Source organism: Equus przewalskii, chromosome 13 (genome assembly GCF_037783145.1).
Source record: "Equus przewalskii isolate Varuska chromosome 13, EquPr2, whole genome shotgun sequence".
In the NCBI taxonomy this organism is placed as follows: Eukaryota; Metazoa; Chordata; class Mammalia; order Perissodactyla; family Equidae; genus Equus; species Equus przewalskii.
The window spans coordinates 71,204,265-71,225,931 of NC_091843.1; the positions used below are offsets into that span (position 1 = coordinate 71,204,265).

Sequence of the window (21,667 nt, forward strand, 5' to 3'; positions counted from 1 at the left end):
TGACACGGCCTCCAATCTGCTGACTCACTCTGTGTAATGCTATGTGCGGCAGACTACTACTCATCTTACATTGCTGGGCTAGCAGGTGAAGCAGCTCTTCCGAGGATCTAAGGAAGACCTGCCCGTGATTAGCCAGCAGGGCACACACTGTCTCTCCTGAGAGGCCTTGGGCTGTCTCCTTAAAAAACCTCCCACGTCCATTCATCTAGATGTCATGACTGTTCATGATTTACTAGTATCAAGATAGCTGGTATCCATGTTGAAAGCTGAGAGTAACGCTTATTCAAATTCTCATGGTAATTTTACTTGGCCGTATTTCAAACCTACAAATCTTGATGGCGGGATCTGAGTCAGCTCACAGGTTAATTTCCTTGGTACTGATACTAGGCCTTATACATGGCAGGTGCTCAATACTTACTGAATGTGTGGATTTTAAAACCATTTCCACTATCTTGCTCACTCAACATCCTTTAGATGCGTGCTCCTCTTCACAAAATTTCACATATGAACAGTGTTCAGTTTTACCAAATGATAGGTTATTTGAGTGTGATAGCAGTGGAACCCTAAATGGTTAACGAGAACCAGACCTAAAGCAGTGGGTTGGAATGGGTCTTCACTGAGCATACGTTTCTCATCAAAGCGATCTGATGAGCATCAAGGCCCATATACAGTTTATATCTGCTTTCGTGCTCACCTTGTCATCTGGTTTGCCCGATGCTGCAGCTACACCAGCAACAACAGTCTTTCCATCAGCAGGTATCGTGTCCTGTGATTTAGTCTAATGCAGGGGATAAGAAATTGACAAGACTAAGGATCTTTGAAAGATTATCTTTGCGATCACGCATTTCAAATGTCACTACTGAGCCCATTTACCCTCGTAGACATCTTGTAGGAGAATGGTCACTAGCTTCTACTGCACATGGTGCAACACTGGGCACCACATATGGCTGGACTCAAGAGCTTACAGAGTCTACACAGGTAACACAAATAGGTGAAGCAGGCCAGGTAGCACTGTGATAGACTGGAGCACACATACCAGGTGTAAAGGCTCTAATCGATTGTTGCCATGTGAGCCCACCATTGACAGATACTCCGATTTTTCAAGAGAAGCTAAAAATTTGTTTTTCCAAGTAAAGAGCAGATCAAGTAGGTCATCTGTGTTCCCATAGCCCATGAGGTGAGGGGTCCAGGAGGCAGCCTCAGTCCCAAGCTTCCTGTCTTTGAGACACCAGAGTCTGCCACCTGCCAGCCTACAGTCACAAGTGGGCACAGTGGGCAGTGGGAGAGGCTGGATGGAACATCCCCTAGACTCATCGGATGCCCTTCTCAGGCTTTCACAGGCCCAAGTTTCCAGAAGGCTATTCTGAAAACCTGTAAACGGACAGCACTAAATCATTATAACACAAGATCTATTCAGCATAGCTCCACAGCCTCACTTACACAAGTCAGTGTGGACAGAGGACCTGCATTTTATTCCCTAGCTGACATTACTGCTTTCCTAACTATTAATCTGCTTTATTTACCTTTGGTTTTGCTGATTTCTCTGATTTCAGCTGCTCACTTGATGTGGAAACTGCTTTTTCTTGATGAGCATCCTTGCTTCCTGCATCTGATGTGTGCTTCGGTAGGCTTTTTGGCTGAAAACACACACACGAAACACATTGTTAAAAAGATGACAAATGCTGATACTTTTTTCTATGGAGTAGAAAGTGTTCATAACAGTTGTATTTTATGTAGTTTTGAATTGTGCGAATTTAAATTAATGATATAAATGTGATAAAATTTCACTTTAAGCACAAAATTTTAAATAATGCAAATCCTTCTCCCCAAATTCAGCAAGAATCACGAGTAAATTGTAAATCCTACTATTGTCACATGGTGGCACCATTTTAGCCAAAAAACAAATAGCCATCCTCAGTAGGCCTTAAGTCTTGAATGATAAGAGTTTAGAATTTTATCTCACACACACACACACACACACACACACACACACGCACACAAAGCTTCACCTCGTGCTATCAAGTCTTAATGATAATCATTTACCTCTGTGTGTTCCTTTGGCTTTACTTCTTGGGTTTTTTTCTCATGAACCACAGATGGCTGCCGATTTCAAAAGATAAAATCTCAATTATATTGGAGTCCATTGTTTTCATATTTCCAAACAGGCTCAAGAACAAAATCCCCAATTAGACCATTCTGCCTCTCTTGGGAAAGGCCCAGTTACAGAAGTAGCCATGTGCTATCTGGGCAATAGTAATCCTACCAACAGTCGGATAATGACAATTATGAGAAGAATAATGAAAAATTTAATATTTCATAGAATGACTTTTGAAATAGGTATGCATCTCTGTATTACTGGCTGTTTTTCACAATTTATGTAGATCATTCGGTAACTGCAGGTTCATCAACAGAGATGTCAAATGATCACTGTGACCATTGAGCTTGTTGATAGGGAATCCAACTGTAGAAATTAACTTTTTAAAAAAATCTCCCTTCATAGAAGATGAAGAACACTGTATTTTCTTCAATTAAATGATTTACACAGTCTTTTCTGTGTAAATCATTTTCTTATGTTTCTTATGTTTCTACATTTCTTATGTTTCTACTTAAACATAAGTAGAGAAGAAGGTATCACCAGAAACCCAATTCTCTTGAGATTGGGTAGATCACCAAAAGCATTTAAATATGGAATAGAAGACAATTTCCTCCTAGCTCCTGAATTCTTCCTCTAGAGTAGAAAATGGAATTATCATCCTCAGGGGCCACCAAGAGGCCTTATACAAAATCAGATAAACCTCACCTCTCACTCATATGACCTCACCCTTGTCTGCACTTAAAGTACTTCAGCCCAAAGCATCTCCATGCTCCCACAGGAAACCTTGGTCTTATCTGAGTATTTGCTTAAGCGTGTTTGGAAGAAAGCAAGCGCAGCAGCTGACTGAGGAAAAACACTGGTCCTGCCTGCAGACACCCTGGGGTCCATCTCCATGTGGGCAGAGACAGGCTTTCTGTGCAGACAGCCAGGAAGCAGGAAGGCAAGGGAAACTTTCCCAAGGGAGAGTCAGTGCTGTCTCCCGAGTAACTGAGAACTAGTTCCACACACTGAGATGAGACTGTCAAGATAAACCCAGCTGGTCCCTTAGGAAAGACTCTCATCTTTAAGTTATCTAGGTGTTAGGTTCCACAGACACATTTATTTTTGATGTGTCGTCATTAAAGTAATTGGATACTCATTACCCTTTGCCCTTTCTCCTTTGTTCCTGCGGCTTAGTTTTAACAATTATTTCACTTGTAACAAGAATCCAGATTTGAACAAAATGCCTTCTGAAATATATTGCTTTCACTTATAAAATACTATATATTCTGGGGGCTGGCCCTGTGGCTGAGTGGTTAATAAGTTCATGCGCTCTGCTGCAGGCAGCCCAGTGTTTCATTGGTTCAAATCCTGGGTGCGGACATGGCACTGCTCATCAAACCACGCTGAGGCAGCGTCCCACATGCCACAACTAGAAGGACCCACAACGAAGAATATACAACTATGTACCGGGGGTCTTTGGGGAGAAAAAGGAAAAAAAAAATAAAATCTTTAAAAGATAAAAAAATAAAAAATAAAAAAATAAAAATAAATACTATTCATTTTAACATGTTAAAATGTTAAAATATGGATTTAATGTTATAATTATTTTATATATAGTCCATATAATCATGCTCAAAAGGATGAATTAGTTAAATTAGCTGACAAAATTCCTTTTACCATTCAGTACCACCAATGAGGAAACCGGTTATTCATTATTATTGCAAAGAATTCAAATAACTCACTAAGTGACTTAAATACTTACCTTAGTTGACTGTGACTTCTTTTCAGGTTCTGTTTTTACAGCCTAAATTCACACAAATAAACAAAGAAAGGAAGGACAGAAAAATGGACATAGTTTACGAAGTTTATCAAAAATTTTCTTCAACCAAGGAAGCTAAAAAGAGATGATTTTCATGTATTTATAAATATAAACTTTGAGTTAAGATTATTACACTTTGCTTGGAATTGTAACTCCTTAGATAAACACTTAGGCACCATAATTATCAGTCTGCTCTTAGTATTTAGATGGCCATTTACATCTTATTTCTTGCTATGTGTATCAAAGACATGTAAAGATTTACTACTACAAACATTGTAGATAATACACAAACAAAATAAAATTAAAACCTTCATCCCTCAAAGCCACTGACATGATGGATCTGCTTATGAGTGAAACACTTACCATAGGATTCAGCTGATAGTGTGAAACAATGGGATGGTGACAGAATTGAGGGCACAGAAAGCAGTGAAATTTATTTTTAGTGCTGGAATGTGAGCGATGGATAACTAAGCCTGTGACAAGTCAGAGCATTACAGAAGATTGTGAACTGCAATTATTAGCACGTGCTGAGCGGCTGAAGTGACCATTAGTAATTAGAAATGTCCCCTAGTATAACGAACCACATCACCTGTTTTCTGTGTCTTTTCTTGTTAGGAGAATGTGGTCCTTCCATCTGTTTGCTGACTGGAATGGCCTAATGTAAGAGCACAGCCGCAAGGGTGATTTTATTTTATCTGACAGTCAAATAAGTAACAAGTATAAACAGGGCTAAAATGTTTTTATCGAGACCCATTCTATTCATCTATTGCATCTACTCTATGCATATGTATATAACTCCAAGAAGTTGTAGGCGCTTAAATTCTAAAGTCTCAGGCAAATATTTCAGTTTGGATTTACTTTTTTTCTGTGATAGGGAATCAGTAAGATTTCCATTAATAAAATTAATTTCTGATCCCTTTCCTTCCCCTTCCTTCTCTGTGTAAGAGTGCTTAAGCAATATTTTTTCCACCTATATTTCAATGTTTAGTAATGATCAAAGGACTAGTCATAGGTGTTGTCAAAAGTTTTCTGAAATCTTGCCAACATAATTTTTACAATAATTTTGTAAATAGTGTGTGGATTTTTACTGCATAATAATCTAATGTAAAATTCTAGGAATGCTTCTGAAGAGGTGATTGTGATTTAGGATCTTGAGAGGAGTATCTTATAGAGTTTTACCCAACCAAAAGTTACCTGTGTCAAAAAAGACAATTCCTTAAGTATGCACACATATTCTCAGTATAGGTAAGATATGAAAACAAGAAGACTTGATTAAATATTTTATGAATTTTTCAAAGTAAGAGATTAAAAATTAGGCCTCATGCTTCCTGCCATTTCTTTCCCTTTTACCTGTTTGGTGGTATCAGCATAAATCCTTATTTTTAATTCTATTTTCTGAAGAGGCTAACACCAAATATCCTCTTAATTTATTATGTCTTGTGCTTCGGTAACGAAGATACATATGTTCCTCACATAATGGGCCCTTGTTAGACCAACACATGTATTGTTTGGGGAAGGAAGCAAAGTTCATGATCAAAGACGTTTCTAAAATTTTAAATTTTGGATCCTTTCACATTGGATCCTTGTTAATGAGTTTCTGTATGTGCCACAATACTTTCTTGAGTTCATGCAAATACAATTTATTAAATGATTAACAGGGAAAGCCAGCTGGTATTGTAGTGGTTTAAATCTAAAATAGCTTCTAATCTGTAATTTGGCAATCAAGATTTTGCATGGAAGAACTCTACAATACAATTAAGAATGTACGCTCACAGACACAGCAGCTTATAATGAAATGCACATTTTAATCAGCAATCACTAACACATTTCCTAACGATGTTTGGTGGTAGTGGGGATGGTGAACATAACAGTGATGACAGTAATAACTAATGCTTATTGATCACCTCTTAGTACTAGGGACTGTTCTAAACTTTACATGTGCCAACTCACTTAGTCCTCATAATAATTCTCTGAGACAGGTATTATTATTTATTATTATCCCATTTCATGGATGAGAAATTGAGGCACAGAGAAGTTAAATAACTTCCCAGGGACACCCATGGTGGAGCTAGGGTTGTGTGTTCTCAATCATTGTGCTGCCCTGCATTGTCTCTCCAGTACCAGCCAGCTCCTGCTGGGCACCTGCTGTGCGCTGTCCAACATCCTTCTATGTTTGCTGCCTTACAGAATCTTGTGAAATACATACTATTATCATTCTCCTACAAACTGTACAGATAAAGAAACCAAAGTAAAGAGGAGCCTTCCAACTGCTCAGCCAGTGTGGAACCAGGATTCCAAGTTGGGCCATCTGGTTCCAGCGTCCACGCCACATGGCCTCTTGGAGATCTCATCCTGATTAGAAATGATTTGACCTTCCGTCTGACACACAGCAGTGTGACTACCAATTCTAATGTGCCAGTGAAAGAGAGACAGAACTTAGATCCAGCCAGATCACCCCCCTTTAGAGCTACACTGACTTTCATTTGAAAGAAGTAGGATGTGACAAGGATTTCATATAGGTATTACCTTGAACTAACATCTTTTCTCTAAAAGATCAAAATATTTGGAGAACTACACTCATCTAGGTCACAAAAATCTCTAAGAGGAGACTAGTATCAATGTTATGAGCCAAATATCAGAAGCATATGAAGTGATTAAGGAGAATAGTGTGATTGAAATCCATCAACAACAGAGAACTGAGGCCAAAAGTTGTCCTGAGTCAGCCATCAGTGACATGACGTCATCATGTGCATCTTATTTTTGTCTCTCCCTCTCTTCTTTCTCGTACTTTCCTCTCCCTCTCCTCCCTTCCTCCAGTTCCGTAGGACTGCCAAGAATTCTCATGATTAATGCTTCAGCAATGACTGAAGAGTCTGACACTTGCTCTGGAAAACAGGGCACACTTGAAACAATCATTGGTCCTCGAGCTGAGAGTCAGGCGGGATGAATTAGAATCAGGCAATGGGTCAAATGAGAATCAAAATAATAAAAAGGAAATCCTATATTTCTGGCTCTCCCTTCTATCTCCTTTCTTCAGTTTTCATGGACTAAGTTCAATGAGAACTCTTTTTTTTGGTAGAAGCTTCTACTATAATCTTAAAATTATTTTAAGATTAAGATCAGTTTTTTTATTTTTTAAGATTAAGCTTGGTATAAATAAGTAGTGACAGCTAATAGATAAATTAGGCACTGGATGATTTAAATTATGAATACAATTAAGAAATTAATATAAATATAAAACACTAAATAAAAACACAATTTTACGTTAAAAATAAACTTAAAAATGAATGCTAAATGACATTTATAAGAGCTTAGATTTGGACAGTGTGTTTCAAGACTTTTGCAATGTCCTTTAAAAACAGCTCAAGATGAGGCCAAAGGTTCCCCCAACAGCATTAAGTTACGGCGCCAGTACTAAACTTTGGCATAGGATTCCACTGGGAAAGCAAAATAATATGGAAGACAGAAAGCAAAAGCATGTGAATGATTTTAAACAAGGGCAACTTAATAGTAACAGAGCTGAGACAGCCCTTAAAGGCACTAAAGAATATTGGCTCACAATAATTAGTTGAGAACATCTTGAAAATGCCCCTTCTTTAATCCCCCATCCTAGAATATTCCCAAGAAACAGAGCTTGAGACATGGTAACTAAAGGGTTCAAGCCAGCTTCAACCAACTCTTCAGAACTAGGCTTACGTTATGTGGCAATCCCACTGGAGGACAATCTTTTATTTTTCTTCTGAAATTTCCAGAAGTATTATTAGAATAAATCCCAATCAGAGCTCAGCAAAGGTTTATCAATAAGACGGTGCTCCACATGGCTCAAATTTCAGGAAGAAACTTCAGAAAGCATCTGAAATAACCACTGTCCGTTTCACTTCTATGTTCACTTAGTGTAACCTTCCTCATTCTTATATTTAGTTTTAAATGGCCAGAATAATAAAACCATTTTAGTAATAAGTTAAGAATTTATATTCTCATTTAGATCCAGAGAAACGTATTGAGATTACCTTACAATTAAAAAACTCAATCAAGTCTAGGACCAAAAAAATCTGGATGACTATCCTTTTCTAAATATTCTAAAGCAATGCAGACATGTAGAGATGACATTTGAGGTGAACACTGGAAGGAAAGCTGAGTTTCCAAAGATCCCCATAGATTAGGGAAAAAATGCTTACTTCCCTAACCTAAGCTTTGTAGGACACCTAACTCATGTGTCAACAATTAGTCTACATTTGTTTTGCTTTACAATATAATCAGCCTAAAGGCATTCACTCAAGTTGATCCTTAAAGATACTTCATACCTTGGTTTCTGTGGGATTCATACTGTAAGACTTGCTTGTCGAAGCAAAGGAAGTTGACACCTAGAAAGGAAAGAAATAGAAAGTTTGATTCTAGTTAACCTACAACCTACTTCATCCTTCAGCTCCTCTTAACCATATTTGCTCTTAACTCTTTACTTTGGTTTACCTCGTCTCCAGTACCACTCCCATAAGAGGCAAGTAGGTGGTACTGCCCAGTGGGTAAAAGCCTTTATAATCAGATCAAATGAGTGCAGATTTTGGGTATGCTACTTAGTTAATAGTTTTTCGCAAGTTACTTACATTTTCTGATCTTCAGTTTCCCTTGTCTCAATTTTTCTTGAATAGATAACTACCTTATAAGTTTACTACTGTCTGGTCCATTAAGTGCTCAGTAACTATTCAAATAATTGTCTGTGTTATTTTTAGGAAGAACACGGACTTTCAAACTTGACAAAATTTTGTTTGAATGCCAGCTCTGCAATCATTAGCTCTGTGACTTGGAGTCTTAGTTTCCCAGGTATATAAAATGGGGCCTCTAATATCTATTTTGCAGGGTTGTATTTGAGATAATGTGTGTAAAACGTCTGGCACACTGGAGGTACTCATTAAATCACTAGTCCATTATTCCTAAAATATTATACAAGATAGAAGGAGCAAGAACTTAGCTCTGGGAAACAGACTCAGGTAGATTAGCATTGCCCTTTGAGTGTCATGTAAGGAAGAGAAGGTGGGAGCTGGGGTTGCCGAGGGGATATAGCTTTTTCATCGGTCTCATTTAGGCTCCTCCCTGGAGGGCAAGAGGTGATGAATGGTAACTGAAGTATTCAAGAAACACCCTTCCTAGGCATGCAAGGGGGTGGTGGAATCAGCCCCTGCAAACCAATCACCCAAGCGGTGGATGTGCACATGGACACTGGCCTGGTAGTGAGTACCACTCTAGTCCTAACTTGTATTACACTGGTTAAAATTAAACAGACAATGACTAGCTTTGGGAATTCCAATGCAGGCTCATTTAAACCTCCTTAAGATCTGAGTCAGTTAGGTTTAGCGACAGGAATTCCATCTGGCACAAGTTGCCTTCTAAAGTAACGGGCTGTCAGTAAACAGCTGCTGTCCTGCCAATAATACCCAGAGGCCTGTCTCTGATGCCCGGCTTTGAGCCACTTCAGAGGCTGAGTCCGAGGGCAGGATGAACCCATCCCTGCTGGTCAAAGCGACTGTATGAACTCACCTTAACCCATGGCCCACGAGCAAAGTCACCCTCCTCACAGACCTCACTTAATGTAAAACATGTTGATGCTTATAGTTAAATTACCACAAATTTACAAGATTTAGTATACTGATTTTTCAAATATAATCATATGAACTTAACTATTCCTGAGCATCCTTAGGTACCAATTGGGCACCCCCTCACCCCAAAACACAAACACACACACACACACACATATAGAGACCCGGTCACTGTAGCATAGGCCTGAAGTGGTCTCTCTCACATTCTCTTTGGGATAAAGAACTGGAAGATGTACCAAGGTAGATTTCTCCCGTAAAATTAATGGATTGATTGTACATGAGTGTTCATTTCTCCTTGTGAATACTTTTTAAAATTGGGATTAACCTACACATATGTATATAATTCTTTCTACAACTAGAATTGGTTGTACAAATTTCCATTCAAACTCAAGAAGTCCCACTTTGCTACATCCCACTCCTGTGATTTCCCTCAACCATATAAAACCACCGAAGACCAAACACTCTACATCAAAGTGCTTTGTAAGCTGCAAATCTTCAGGTGAACATTATTTTCTAAACATCCGGATTTATTAAAACATTCCTGAAATCACATAGCCTTGGGGTTTCCAATCTAGCTTACTACTTTATTAAGCAATAGCTGGATGTGATCCTCAAATTCTAGAAGGAAGACTTTCAAAGGCCCACCAAGAACAGTAAAATCTACATGGAATAGCTATTAACAAGCTGGGGCAGGTTATCACGGGAATTTAGCTGAAGGCCTTGGCCCCATCGGTCCTCAGCACAGATCCCTCCATGAGAGTTTTATCCCATCACTAAGGCACTAAAAATTCTGAAACTGAAATTGGAAAGCTATTTCATGGGGACTGGAAATAAGAGAAATAATTCCACCCCACTGCGAACCCATTCAACTCTGGCTAATTGCAGTTTGTTCAATTTTCATTCTATTTGTAAGACAAGGAACTTTTAAAATGTATCTGTAGTGAGGGACTGAATACATTTTCATTTTAAATCTTCTGTACTGTTTGAACTTCTAACCATGGGTGTGAATAACTGGTAATTAAAAAAAATGACGAGTTAATCCATAAATCTTTGAACTGAAAAAACTTAGAGATAAACCTTTAATAACAGGTTTTAAAAAGATGAGGACAACAGTATCTCACAGGGGTTAGTGGCCTGTCAAAGTTGACCACAGTTCAGTGGCTCCACAAGTACTTATCTAGAACAGAGTTTGTGCCAGGTACATTAGGTGACAGGAACACAGTGGTGAAACGGATAGACACGTCCCTGCCCTTTCGAAAGTTATAGCCTCGTCAGAGATCACCTTAATAGAATAATCACTTGAATGATTACTTGTGGTAAATGCCGTAAAGGTGAATCACAGGGTTCCCTCAGAGCACAGACTAGGCAACCAGAGCTGGTTCGGGGACAGTCAGGATAGTTAATGTGGTGATTAAAGGATAAGGGGGCATCACCCAGATAAAAGGCTGTGTGTGCCGGGGCTGGAACCTAGACCATCTGATTTCTAAAACAGTGACTCTGCTACAGGACCTACCCTCGGCCAGTCCTGTTAACCTCAAGGAGCAGCCAATCTTCAAGCACAACCATCAGTCAGCATACATACCAAAATATCTCTATGGGGTCAGCGCTGGTAAATCAGCCATAGCAATACCTTCCCTCCCAAGTGACCCTTACAAATCTCTTAACATCCAGAGCATTATTAGTCATTTATAAACTTAAATTAAGGCATAAATCAGAGTAACAAGGAGCAGAGAAAATGTACCTAATGTAATCATTCTCCACCCACCGATTCAACTGCTATTTAGCAAGCAATGAGCCGGGGGCTGAGGATACACAATGAATCAGACACCATCAGAGCCTTGAAAGAGTTCGGAATCCAGTGAGATAAAACAGACATCAAGCAGGTTTACGTTACAACTTAACTGCTCTAACAGAGGCAGGAAGAGAACCCCACGTGACAAAACAAACGTTTGAGCTCTAAGTCAGTTTCAGGCCCATCCCAAATAACCTTGTCAAGTTGCATTAAAAATAAACCAATATGGGGGCCGGCCCCGTGGCCGAGTGGTTAAGTTCGCGCACTCTGCTGCAGGCAGCCCAGTGTTTCGTTGGTTCAAATCCTGGGTGCGGACATGGCACTGCTCATCAAACCACGCTGAGGCAGCGTCCCACATGCCACAACTAGAAGGACCCACAACTAAAATATACAACTAGGTACAGGGGGGCTTTGGGGAGAAAAAGTAAAAAATAAAATCTTAAAAAAAAAAAAATAAACCAATACTGACAGAGAGTAACTGCAGCCTAGAAAAAATTAATATTTAATCCTGTACTTAACCAATATGGCATCTTATTTTCTGGCATTATTCAACAAAATCTCTTTAAATTTGTTTACTTGCTACAGTAAGAATTTTGGAAGTTTACTGCATTAAACAATTAGAGACAAGAGGGGAAGATGGTATGCTTTTAAGACCCTTGGAAAATGGAAACTGCTTTCCTTTTTCACATATATTTTGCCAAGGTCTCCCAGACTCCAGCCTTTTAGCTTGCTTACCCATTCTGACCAGATTAATCTTCTTCTGAGATAAAACTCTCAGGCATGTTTCCCTTTAAAGTAGAAACAGCAGTGACTCCTGCTGCCCACTGCATCACACACAAATCCTTTCTCTTGCCTTTAAAGGCTCCAATCCCACCCCATCTCCCAATGCAGATCAGCTGCTCCAGGCAGCCAGCCCATCTGAGCACACTTCACTCACCTCTCCCTTTATATTTTTTTCGCACAAGTGCCACTGGTTGGGACGCTTCTCTTCTCCAAATATCCAAAACCTACACGCCCTTCCTTTCAGGCATATCTCACTAGCTCCCAGCCCTGGCTGTCCACTTCCATCAGTCCTCACTGGGCATCTTCTTTTCCAATCCCAGCTCAGTTACTCATAGCACCATATATAGTCAGGTAACCACATCACTGCATCATGAACTGTCTCCTCCACCAGATGGGGTCCCTTTAAAATAGCTGTCTGGTGGGGACACTAACCTGCTGACCCCCACTCTTACCCATGGCAGGTCTCTATCCAGGGCTTTTCCTTGATTCTGTAAGGTGTCTAGTGAGGCTGCAGGAGAAGAGGAGCAGGACCTAGGACCAATCTCAGCCATCCTGTGATGCTAGATGTGAGTGGGAGGGTTGTGAGCTCACCCACAGGTCCTGGTGAATGGACCAGTTAGGGAGAGCAAGGGCTCCCTTAGAAGGGCCAGGTCCTAGAGGGCTTCCTCATCCTTCCACTGCCACTAAATCTGGCTGAAAAATCATTCCCTCAGCTCCTTACTTCTCTATCACTATAGAGTCCCTCCATGCGCTTGGGTTCCCAGAAGACTTTCAGCTTCTTTTCCAGCACTTGCAGCTGGTTTATGGGAATCCTCCCTTCCTCCCCTCCAGTCATTCAGCCTCACCTTGATCTCTCCCCCTGTCCTGAGCTGGCTTGGGTTCAGAAAGTGCACGCAGAGAGTGAGTCGTCAGAACTGTTTCGCCTCACCCCAGACTTTGCTTCCTTTCCCCACACCTTGCTGGCAGCATTCCCACAACCTCCCACCTGCAGCCACCCTTCACACACCCAATCTGCCCTTGTTTGTTGCGGGCTACTAAGAACGCTGGGTACACGTACATACTCTCTTTTTCCACCTGATCAGCAGCTTCATTTGGAATCAATGACCATCCTCTCCTGCATGGCCCCTGTGACACAAGGAGCCCAAGTTCTCGCCCCAGCTCTCTGACCTGTTTCCTTCTGGAAGCCTCTTGCACTTGCTCCATTCTTCTTTGTGATCTTTAAAATTCAGTCACAAGCCCTTTGCCTTCTTTCCTATATTATTGCTCCCTGAGAAAATTGATCTCTCCCTATGACTTTAACTGTCATTTAATATGTAAGCAATTCTCCATGCCTGGAATTAGCAGCTCTACTTTATCGCCAGACTACATTATTTTACCTTAAAGTGAGGCAGCTGAGAAAGACAGATCTAGTTTCAAATCCCTGCTCCAGCACCTATCCACATTAATTAACCTCCTGGAGCCTCCATTCCCTCATCTGTAAAATGAGAGTAATATCACCTGCTTCGGGAGTTGCTCTAAGGGCCAAATGACAGCATGTAGGGAACTCATCTGGCCTTGAATCACCTGGATTCAGGTGCAGTGCTGGCTCCAGTCCTCATCACCATTCCACCCTTTTCATTTCTATTGCCACCCACACTCCTGGTCTAATCAAATATCTCTCACACCTGGATTACATCAAGCTGCTTCTAATAGTTTCCATGCCTTGTTCTCTCCCATCTCCATCCCTACCCCGATCTCTACCTCTCAATCCTTTGTCTATGGCTGTGTAATTTATCTGAAATAAATGTGTACCATGTTCCCTCTGATAAAATACCAAACTCTCAATGGTCTCCCACTGTCCCTAGAGAAGGTCCAATGTCTTCAGCCTGAACTTTAGACTCTCCGCTATTTGGCTAACCTACTTATTCCACTACCTCTCTTTAATGTCCCACGTGTCTCCCCTCCAGCCAGGATGGTGTCCTTCCTATCTCATAAGCACCTCATCAGGCAGCATAACTCAATGGTTAAGAGTGTGAGATGGGGCTCTGGACTCAAGACTGTCTGGTGAAATTCCAGCCGACACTGAATTCATGTGAAATCTTAACCTCTCTGTGCCACTGTCTCCTCATCTGTAAAATGGGAACAGTAACACTTCTTACCTCCTTAGGGTTGTTTTAAGAATAAGTGTGTTAATGTACATGAAACAACTATAACATTGCTTGGCAAGTGGTAAGTGCCGGGCAAATGCTAGTTAGTGTCATCACCACCATCCCCATCATGTTCCCTCCAACCTCTGAGCCTGTCATCTTGCCATTCCCATGCCTAGGAAGCCTTTTCCCTGCTCAGGCCCCACCTTTTCCTCCCCTTGAAGATTTAGCTCAGGATACAAAACCTGTACCTGCTTTAGCTCGTATTATCTTCTCAACTCTTATATGTGTTGGTACCTCTCACGTGAACACTTAACCATATATGCTGTGCTGGAGGGTTACTGAGCTCTTTCCTAAGTGCATGTCATGTCTTACCAACGGAGCCATAAATGGATCGAGAGGCAGTGGCCATTTCTGCTCCCCACAGTGCCTACCACAGTGCTGGGTATACAGTAGCAGACAGGAGCCTAAAAATCACTGTTGATTCAAATCTCTGTTTCCACTTCCTAATCATCAATTAAAGTTTCATTTCAAAAAAGAATGAAGTATAGTTTTAATACCTCGGTTTTCTATTAAAAGCTAGAAGCAAGAACATAATTAATAAATTAGAAGATAAGTTTCAGTCTGACAGCTTCTTAGTGACCATGAGTCCACAGGTGAATTGATTAAACCTGCTAAGCATCTACCTTCCCCCAAAGGGAACACCATACACCCCACAGGGTATTGTGGGAGCCAAATTAGATGCCAAACATTAGGGCAATTTGGGCAAAACACAAAATACATGTTAAAAATTTTCTAAATTAAGAAAACCTGGACAAATCAATAACTGATTTTTAACTTTTAAAATTAGCTCTCATAGATGCAAAGAGAAAAACAATTTGTTTCTGAACCATAGATTCTTATTTAATAACAATCTCAAATGAGGAAAGAAAGGAAATCATGGATTTTTTTTTTTTAGTTCTCTCCTCACAGGATCTATAAGACAGACCTGAACTTGAACTCCCTGAGGGCAGGGACCAGGCCGTCTCAGCTGCTGCACGTCCTCAGAGCCTGGCACACAGTAGCTGCTTAACAAGCATTTGTTAAAGAAATGTATGGATTTGTGCATGAATAAACACAAGAGTATTATCTGATGGCTCAAAAGCAACATTATGTGAGTTTTATTCAATCATCAGAAATTTTGTTCAAAGCACAAGTCAGAAAACTGGTTAGGATAGCATAATTTAAACGCCTAGTTTAATGTTATTTACATCCTTATTGTCATCAACCCAGGAGTGGTACAACTTAAAAAACACATATTCACAAAAAATCTCCACGCTGCTCCTGTAAGACACCTGGAAGAAACAATAGGCAGCTGAAGAGGGGCTTTCTAAGGAGAGTGTTGGCATTCTTCACAATCCCCATCTATGGTGAGCACAGGTTTACTTTCTGTAATGATGGATTAGTCACTTCAGGAAAAGAATATTCAAATATTCCAGTTTGGGTTTGTCTCTTGTTGGCCATGCTGTCACACCATGACACACATTCTTGCAATGCCTTTAATTATTTAGCATAATAATGGTGCTTTTAAAGAGACCTGCAATATACTCACCTAGCAAAGAAGAGTGTTTAATCATACCAAAAAATAAAATAAACAATGGATCATCTATGAATGAAGTCAGTCATCTCTCAGGGAGAACACGGGCTTTGTGCCTGCAGATCTACACAGGGCACCAACTTACACCTCAGCACGCATGTAACGTGAGATAAGGTCGATTGTGACAGGATTGAAGGACAATGAAGTACAATGATGTTACAAGAGATCAGAAGAGGGAGGCTATTTCTGAGATGTGAGTTTTCGGAGATGGTGAGGAAAGGCTTCACAGAGAAGACGGGAACTATTTATTTAGTATTTATCATGATGTGATCAACAGGGAGGTAGGGACAATAGAATTTTCCGTGTGCCAGGAACCGTGACAGTTGCTTTATGTATCTGATTTCAATCTATCTCTACAAAATCCTAGGTGGTAATCGCCACTACCTGTATTTTATAAACGAGAAAACTGAGGCTCAGAGAAGTTAGGGAACTCATCTAAGATCTCACAGTTAAAAAGCGGTGGAGCTTGGATTTGAACAGATATGACAATAATGCCCAAGAGCTTTTTGCCATAAGTTGACTCCCCTTTCAAAAATTAAAAGAAAATATTTAGATTTTCCAAAAAATGGAGATGGAGGCTAAGACAGCGTAGCCATTCCAGGTGAGAGAAATGGCTTGAGCAAGAGTTAGAGGTGGGAAAGTACCAGAGATAACTCAGTCCAGAGTGCAACCGGCTAGATGAAGTAGAACACTGCAGAACGAGGCAACCTGAATATTATCTGGGGGAAAATGGAAGACGGTTCTATCTCGGGTGAGTATGCTGCACATTCATGAAATATATTAAAACAGACACACAGACTTAAGATAAAAATAGGATGCCTAAGCTCTTCTTGCTCTGGGGAGTGAAGAGCACATGAAGCTTTGGCCTCTGATGCAACATGTGGGCAGACCTCAAAACAAACATCCACATGTTGCCTGGCAACCAGGATAAAAGCCACAGCTGATCTGTGATCTAAACTAAAGCCAGAGAGACTGGAGAGCGGTTGGCCACACCCTGTGTGATTAAGAGCTCTGACACCAGACCACCCCGAGGGCTTAGAAAAAATCCACAAAAGGCATGAAGTTGAACTTCCAGTACGAGACAACCGCCTTATTTTCATTGCCTTGCAAACTCCAGTTTTCCAGTGTTTTTTTTTTTTCTGGGATGATAATTATTTTGTGGGCAAGGAGAAGAACAAGACACAGAGCCTAGATGAGTCCTCAAAGAGTAGAAAAGCAGCTTTTTTTCTGAGACTGTGTTCATGCCTGTAGGGAACGTGGTTGCTTTTCTTGATACATGAAATAATTCCAACTATGTCTGACTTTGCCCAAGATAAAGCAAAGTAGAGAAGATAGACTCGAAAAAGACAGGCTACTTTCCTCTTCGTGTCCCTCCCCTAGAGAAGGTTTGTGCTGCTAGGATTTACTTAAGCCAGTGAGTCAAGCAATTTCAGCATAAAAGAAGCTATATAATGAACAACAGGGAAGACAGCTCTTGACAAGCTGAGTGACCTTGAGTCTTAACCTCCTGGAGATACAGTTTCCTCATCTGTAAACTGTCATGCTTGAGAATGCAATCGTTCTACAACTCTAATACTACAAGCTATGATTATGTGAAGCTTATTAAACCCAATCACAGATGTCCAAATGGGAAGCATAGGAGTTTAGCCTTTGGAGTCCCAAACACCTGGAGTGTCCTTCTAGCTGCTCAACTTCAGGCAAGCTGCTTAAACTTTGCAAACTTAAGATTTTTATTTGTCAAATGGGTATAAAAATGTACCCACCTCATAAAATGGTAGTGAGGATTAAATGAGGGTGTGTCTATAAAGTGCTTGGCTCAATGCCTGGCCGTGTAAATCAGTAAACAGCAGTGATTTTTATTATGTTATGAATCCCAACAGCCTCAAAAGTCTTGCTCAGTCTCAAAATGGTAGAGCAGTTCTGTGGTGACTACTGCTTTGAAGAGTTATACACTAATGTTGTTTAGCTTTCTTAAAGAAAAAAAGGGGAACATTATGGCATTTTTTTTGCTGAGGAAGATCAGCCCTGAGCTAACATCTGTGCCAATCTTCTTCCACTTTATATGTGGGTCACTGCCACAACATGGCTGACGAGTGGTGTAGGTGTACAACTGGGATTCAGACCTGCGAACCCGGGCTGCCAAAGCAGAGCATGGTAAACTTAACCACTATGCCATGGGGCCAGCCCCTACATTATGGCATTTTCTTTAGGTTCAAATACTTCGCTTGTTTCGGTCCAGGTTTCAGTCAAAATAGGAGCAGGAATCTTGGAAGCAAGAGCACGGATTTGTACAAATCCTAAAAGATTATGAGCTCATTTAAAGCATAAATGGTTACTGATGACATGATTATTGCATAAGCACTAAAAAATTCTGAGCTGTGCTGAACAATTGTCTCAGTGCATTCGAATTCATAAGAAGGCCAAAATGATGGGAATTATAAGAAGGTTCCCTGTCCAAGTTCATTTTCAAGTAATCAAAGTGAAGGTGTGAAGAGAACAATCTGATTCCAAAAGCAAAGGCAATGAAAGCAAAAAGCAGGTGGGGCTACATCAAACTAAAAAGCTTCTGCACAGCAAAGGAAACCATCAACAGAATGGAAAGGCAACCTACCGAATGAGAGAAAATATTTGCAAATAATACATCTGATAAGGGGTTAATATCCAAAATATACAAGGAACTCATGCAACTCAATAGCAAAAAAGAGAAGTTGATTACAAAATAAGTAGAGCATCTGAATAGATATCTTCCCAAAGGAGACATACAGATGGCCAACAGCTACATGTAAAGATGCTCAGCATCACTGGTCATCAGGGAAAAGCAAACTAAAACCACAAAGAGATAACATCTCACACCTGCTAGAGTAACTACTATCTAAAAGACAAAAAATAACAAGTGTTGGTGAGGATGTGGAGAGGAAAGAACCTTGGGCACTATTGGTGGGAATGTAAATTGGTGCAGCCACTATGGAAAACAGTATGGAGGCTCCTCAAAAAATTAAAAATAGAACTACCAAATGATCCAGAATTCCACTTCTGGGTATTCATCTGAAGGAACGAAAACACCAACTCAAAAAGGTATCTGCACACCCATGTTCATTACAGTGTTATTTACAATAGCCACGATATGGAAGCAGCCTAAGTGTCCATCAGTGGGTGAATGGATAAAGAAGATGTGGTATATATACACAATGGAATACTGTCAGTCCTAAAAAAGAATGAAATCTTGCTGTCTGTGACAAGATGGATTGAACTTGAGGGCATTATGCTAAGTGGAATAAGTCACACAGAGAACAACAAATATTGTATGATCTCACTTACGTGGGGAATCTCAAAAAAAAAACAAGCTTATAGATCAGAGAACAGACTGGTGATTGCCAGAGGCAGGGGTTGAGGGATGGGCAAATCGGTGAAGGGGTCAAAAGGTACAAACTGCCAGTTAGAAAATAAGTATGTCCTGGCAATATAACGTATGGCGTGGTGACTACAGTTAATAATACTGCATTGTATATTTGAAAGTTGCTAACAGAGTAGATCTTAAAAGTCCTTATCACAAAAAAAAATTTCTAACTATGTATGGGGACCAATGTTAATTACACTTATTGTGGTGATCATTTTGCCATATATACAAATATTGAGTCGTTATGCTGTACACCTGAAACTAATAAAAAGTTTTATTATACCTCAGTAAAAAGAAAAAAAGAAAATGTGGAGTGAAATAAATGTCATTCCAAAAGCCACATAAGAAAAAGAAATTCACAAATGTATACCAACAGCAAGTTTAATCTTTGCAGATATGAAATAGGTAGTGTTGTGTAATGGTTAGGAGAATGGCTCTGGAGCCAGACCCCCTTGAGTTTGAATTCTAGCTCTGCTACCAGTTGTGTGACCTTGATCAAATTCCTTAACTGCTCTGTGCCTTAGTTTCCTCATCTGTAAAATAGGAATAATAACAGTACCTTCTGTACATTTCATCCCACTTTCCCCCAGGATGAAAATTCAGTGGAATAGAAGAATAGATTTCAAAGTAGGTTTCATTTGAAATTGATATAAAAATACGATCCTTGCTGCTTATTATTCAATCTATAAAAGTTCTTTATTCCCTACAAGATAAGGAAATTTTTAGTTATATACTATTTAATCCTGCTATTTAAAAATGTCACCATTTCAAAGATGGCTTATTCACCCCTTCTTTATTGCCTATTAAAACCTCTAAAGAAACTTTGTCAATGAAACTATTATTTGCTAATTCCAACCAGGTATAATACTCTCTTTCACACAAGTAGGAAACTTCATCCATCACAGAGAATTTCAACAGTATTAAGATTTCAAGCATAACAATAGAGAACACAATATTGAATTCTAGTGCTTTTTTGAATTTAGATACAAATTCCTCTCTCAGTTATTTAAACTACCTTGATATAAACTACTGAATGGCCGATTTCATAAGAGCAGTCTACTAAAAAGAACTTTAGAAACAAAGAGAATCTTGCTATCTGTGTGACCCAGAGTAAGTTATTTAACCTCTCTGGGCCTTCATCATCTCATTTCTAAAATTGTCCTAACATCCCCTTACCTAGTTGGAAAATATACAACTCTTAGGAGGATTATATGAAATCCCATGTAACTCACTTAGCACAGTAGTTGTTCAATAAATTGACAAATGCCTGGTTTCTTTTTCTTCTTTCCATTTATTTTCAAATTTCTAGATCCTAGAGAGCTTCTCCAACTACACACATGCTGCTGACCTAACCCCTCTTCCAGAGCATTCCAGAATTATTTTTGGATTATCAGCACTAGCTAGAATGTCCTTTGTTAAGCTTTTTTTGTTTCCTATTGGTTGTCTTTCCATTTTGAATAGTAACCAAATCTTCAGTTCATTGGTCCATGGAAGAATGTGGCGAAGTTATAGATACGCAAAGAAGATGCGGTTTACCACTGGTTCAACTGAAAATCAGCTGGCATATTTTGCCAAGATTTTACGCAAATATGTACATCAGTGTTCATCACATTCGATCTTTGGAAACATGTAAAGAGGTATAAAAATAGGATTGTCAGAGAAGCAAACAATTCCAATTTGCTAGGCTAGGAATCCTGTCTTACCACAAGAACATCATTTGAGAATAATTTAGCACCTATTACTGCAATCATCGAAAGATTCTTGATACCAAGGGAAGGCTCAAACTCAATAGTCAAAGATGTTAACCTTTCCTTTTGGATCTCTGAATATTCAGCAAGAGGTTACATTGTTTCTTAGTGATGTGCATCCTTTATGGCTACAATCCAAACAATTAATGATTAATTAATTGATTGATTTAAAACTCAAGGTTAGAGTAAGATATCACATGGACGATAATTTAGTTTTATAATATTGCTAGGGAAAAAATGATCATGAATTCTAATCATTGCAACTGTATGCAAAATATGCAGGAATCCATAACTATTTAAACATTTTATACCAAGATAATGATTACTGGCAATGAAAGTTATGTCAAGCCATTGAGCAATGTGACTGGCCAAGCATTAACACCTTAGCTCGGTAATTTTTAGTCCAGGAAGAGAATCACTCATAGGCAGTGTGTAGGGAGGGAGGGCGGGCCATGGACACTTAAACTTACAAAGGGGAAAGGGCAGGAGGAAGAGGGAGAAAGACTGTAGCCGAAAAAGCTGTAAGCCCCTCAGATGGCTCTGAAACTTCCTGACATTGAGAACTGCTACTGTGGGAGTTTTAAACAAGACAGGGCTTTACAGTGGGTCAGTGAAAGGACCATTGTTTTCTACCACCTATTGTTATCCACTGGCACTTTTCTTCCGGGGACAAACTAAGTCTCTTCACACTTTTA

At 39.8% G+C, this 21,667-nt stretch overlaps 1 protein-coding gene across 50 annotated transcripts in view; it reads right to left on the reverse strand.

Annotated features, from left to right (window-relative positions):
* CAST (calpastatin) overlaps window positions 1-21,667 on the reverse strand; it is a 116,991-nt gene that overhangs the window by 41,724 nt on the left and 53,600 nt on the right. For 30 of the 50 annotated variants that reach the window (XM_070569634.1, XM_070569631.1, XM_070569630.1 and 27 more), the window contains 6 exons: window positions 8,201-8,260; window positions 4,486-4,551; window positions 3,840-3,881; window positions 2,044-2,100; window positions 1,524-1,637; window positions 695-778 (listed from right to left, as the gene is read on the reverse strand). In XM_070569634.1, the coding sequence (XP_070425735.1) occupies window positions 695-778; window positions 1,524-1,637; window positions 2,044-2,100; window positions 3,840-3,881; window positions 4,486-4,551; window positions 8,201-8,260 (423 nt within the window). The remainder of the gene's footprint in view (window positions 1-694; window positions 779-1,523; window positions 1,638-2,043; window positions 2,101-3,839; window positions 3,882-4,485; window positions 4,552-8,200; window positions 8,261-21,667) is intronic. The other 20 variants (XM_070569649.1, XM_070569647.1, XM_070569640.1 and 17 more) reach the window with 1 other exon arrangement.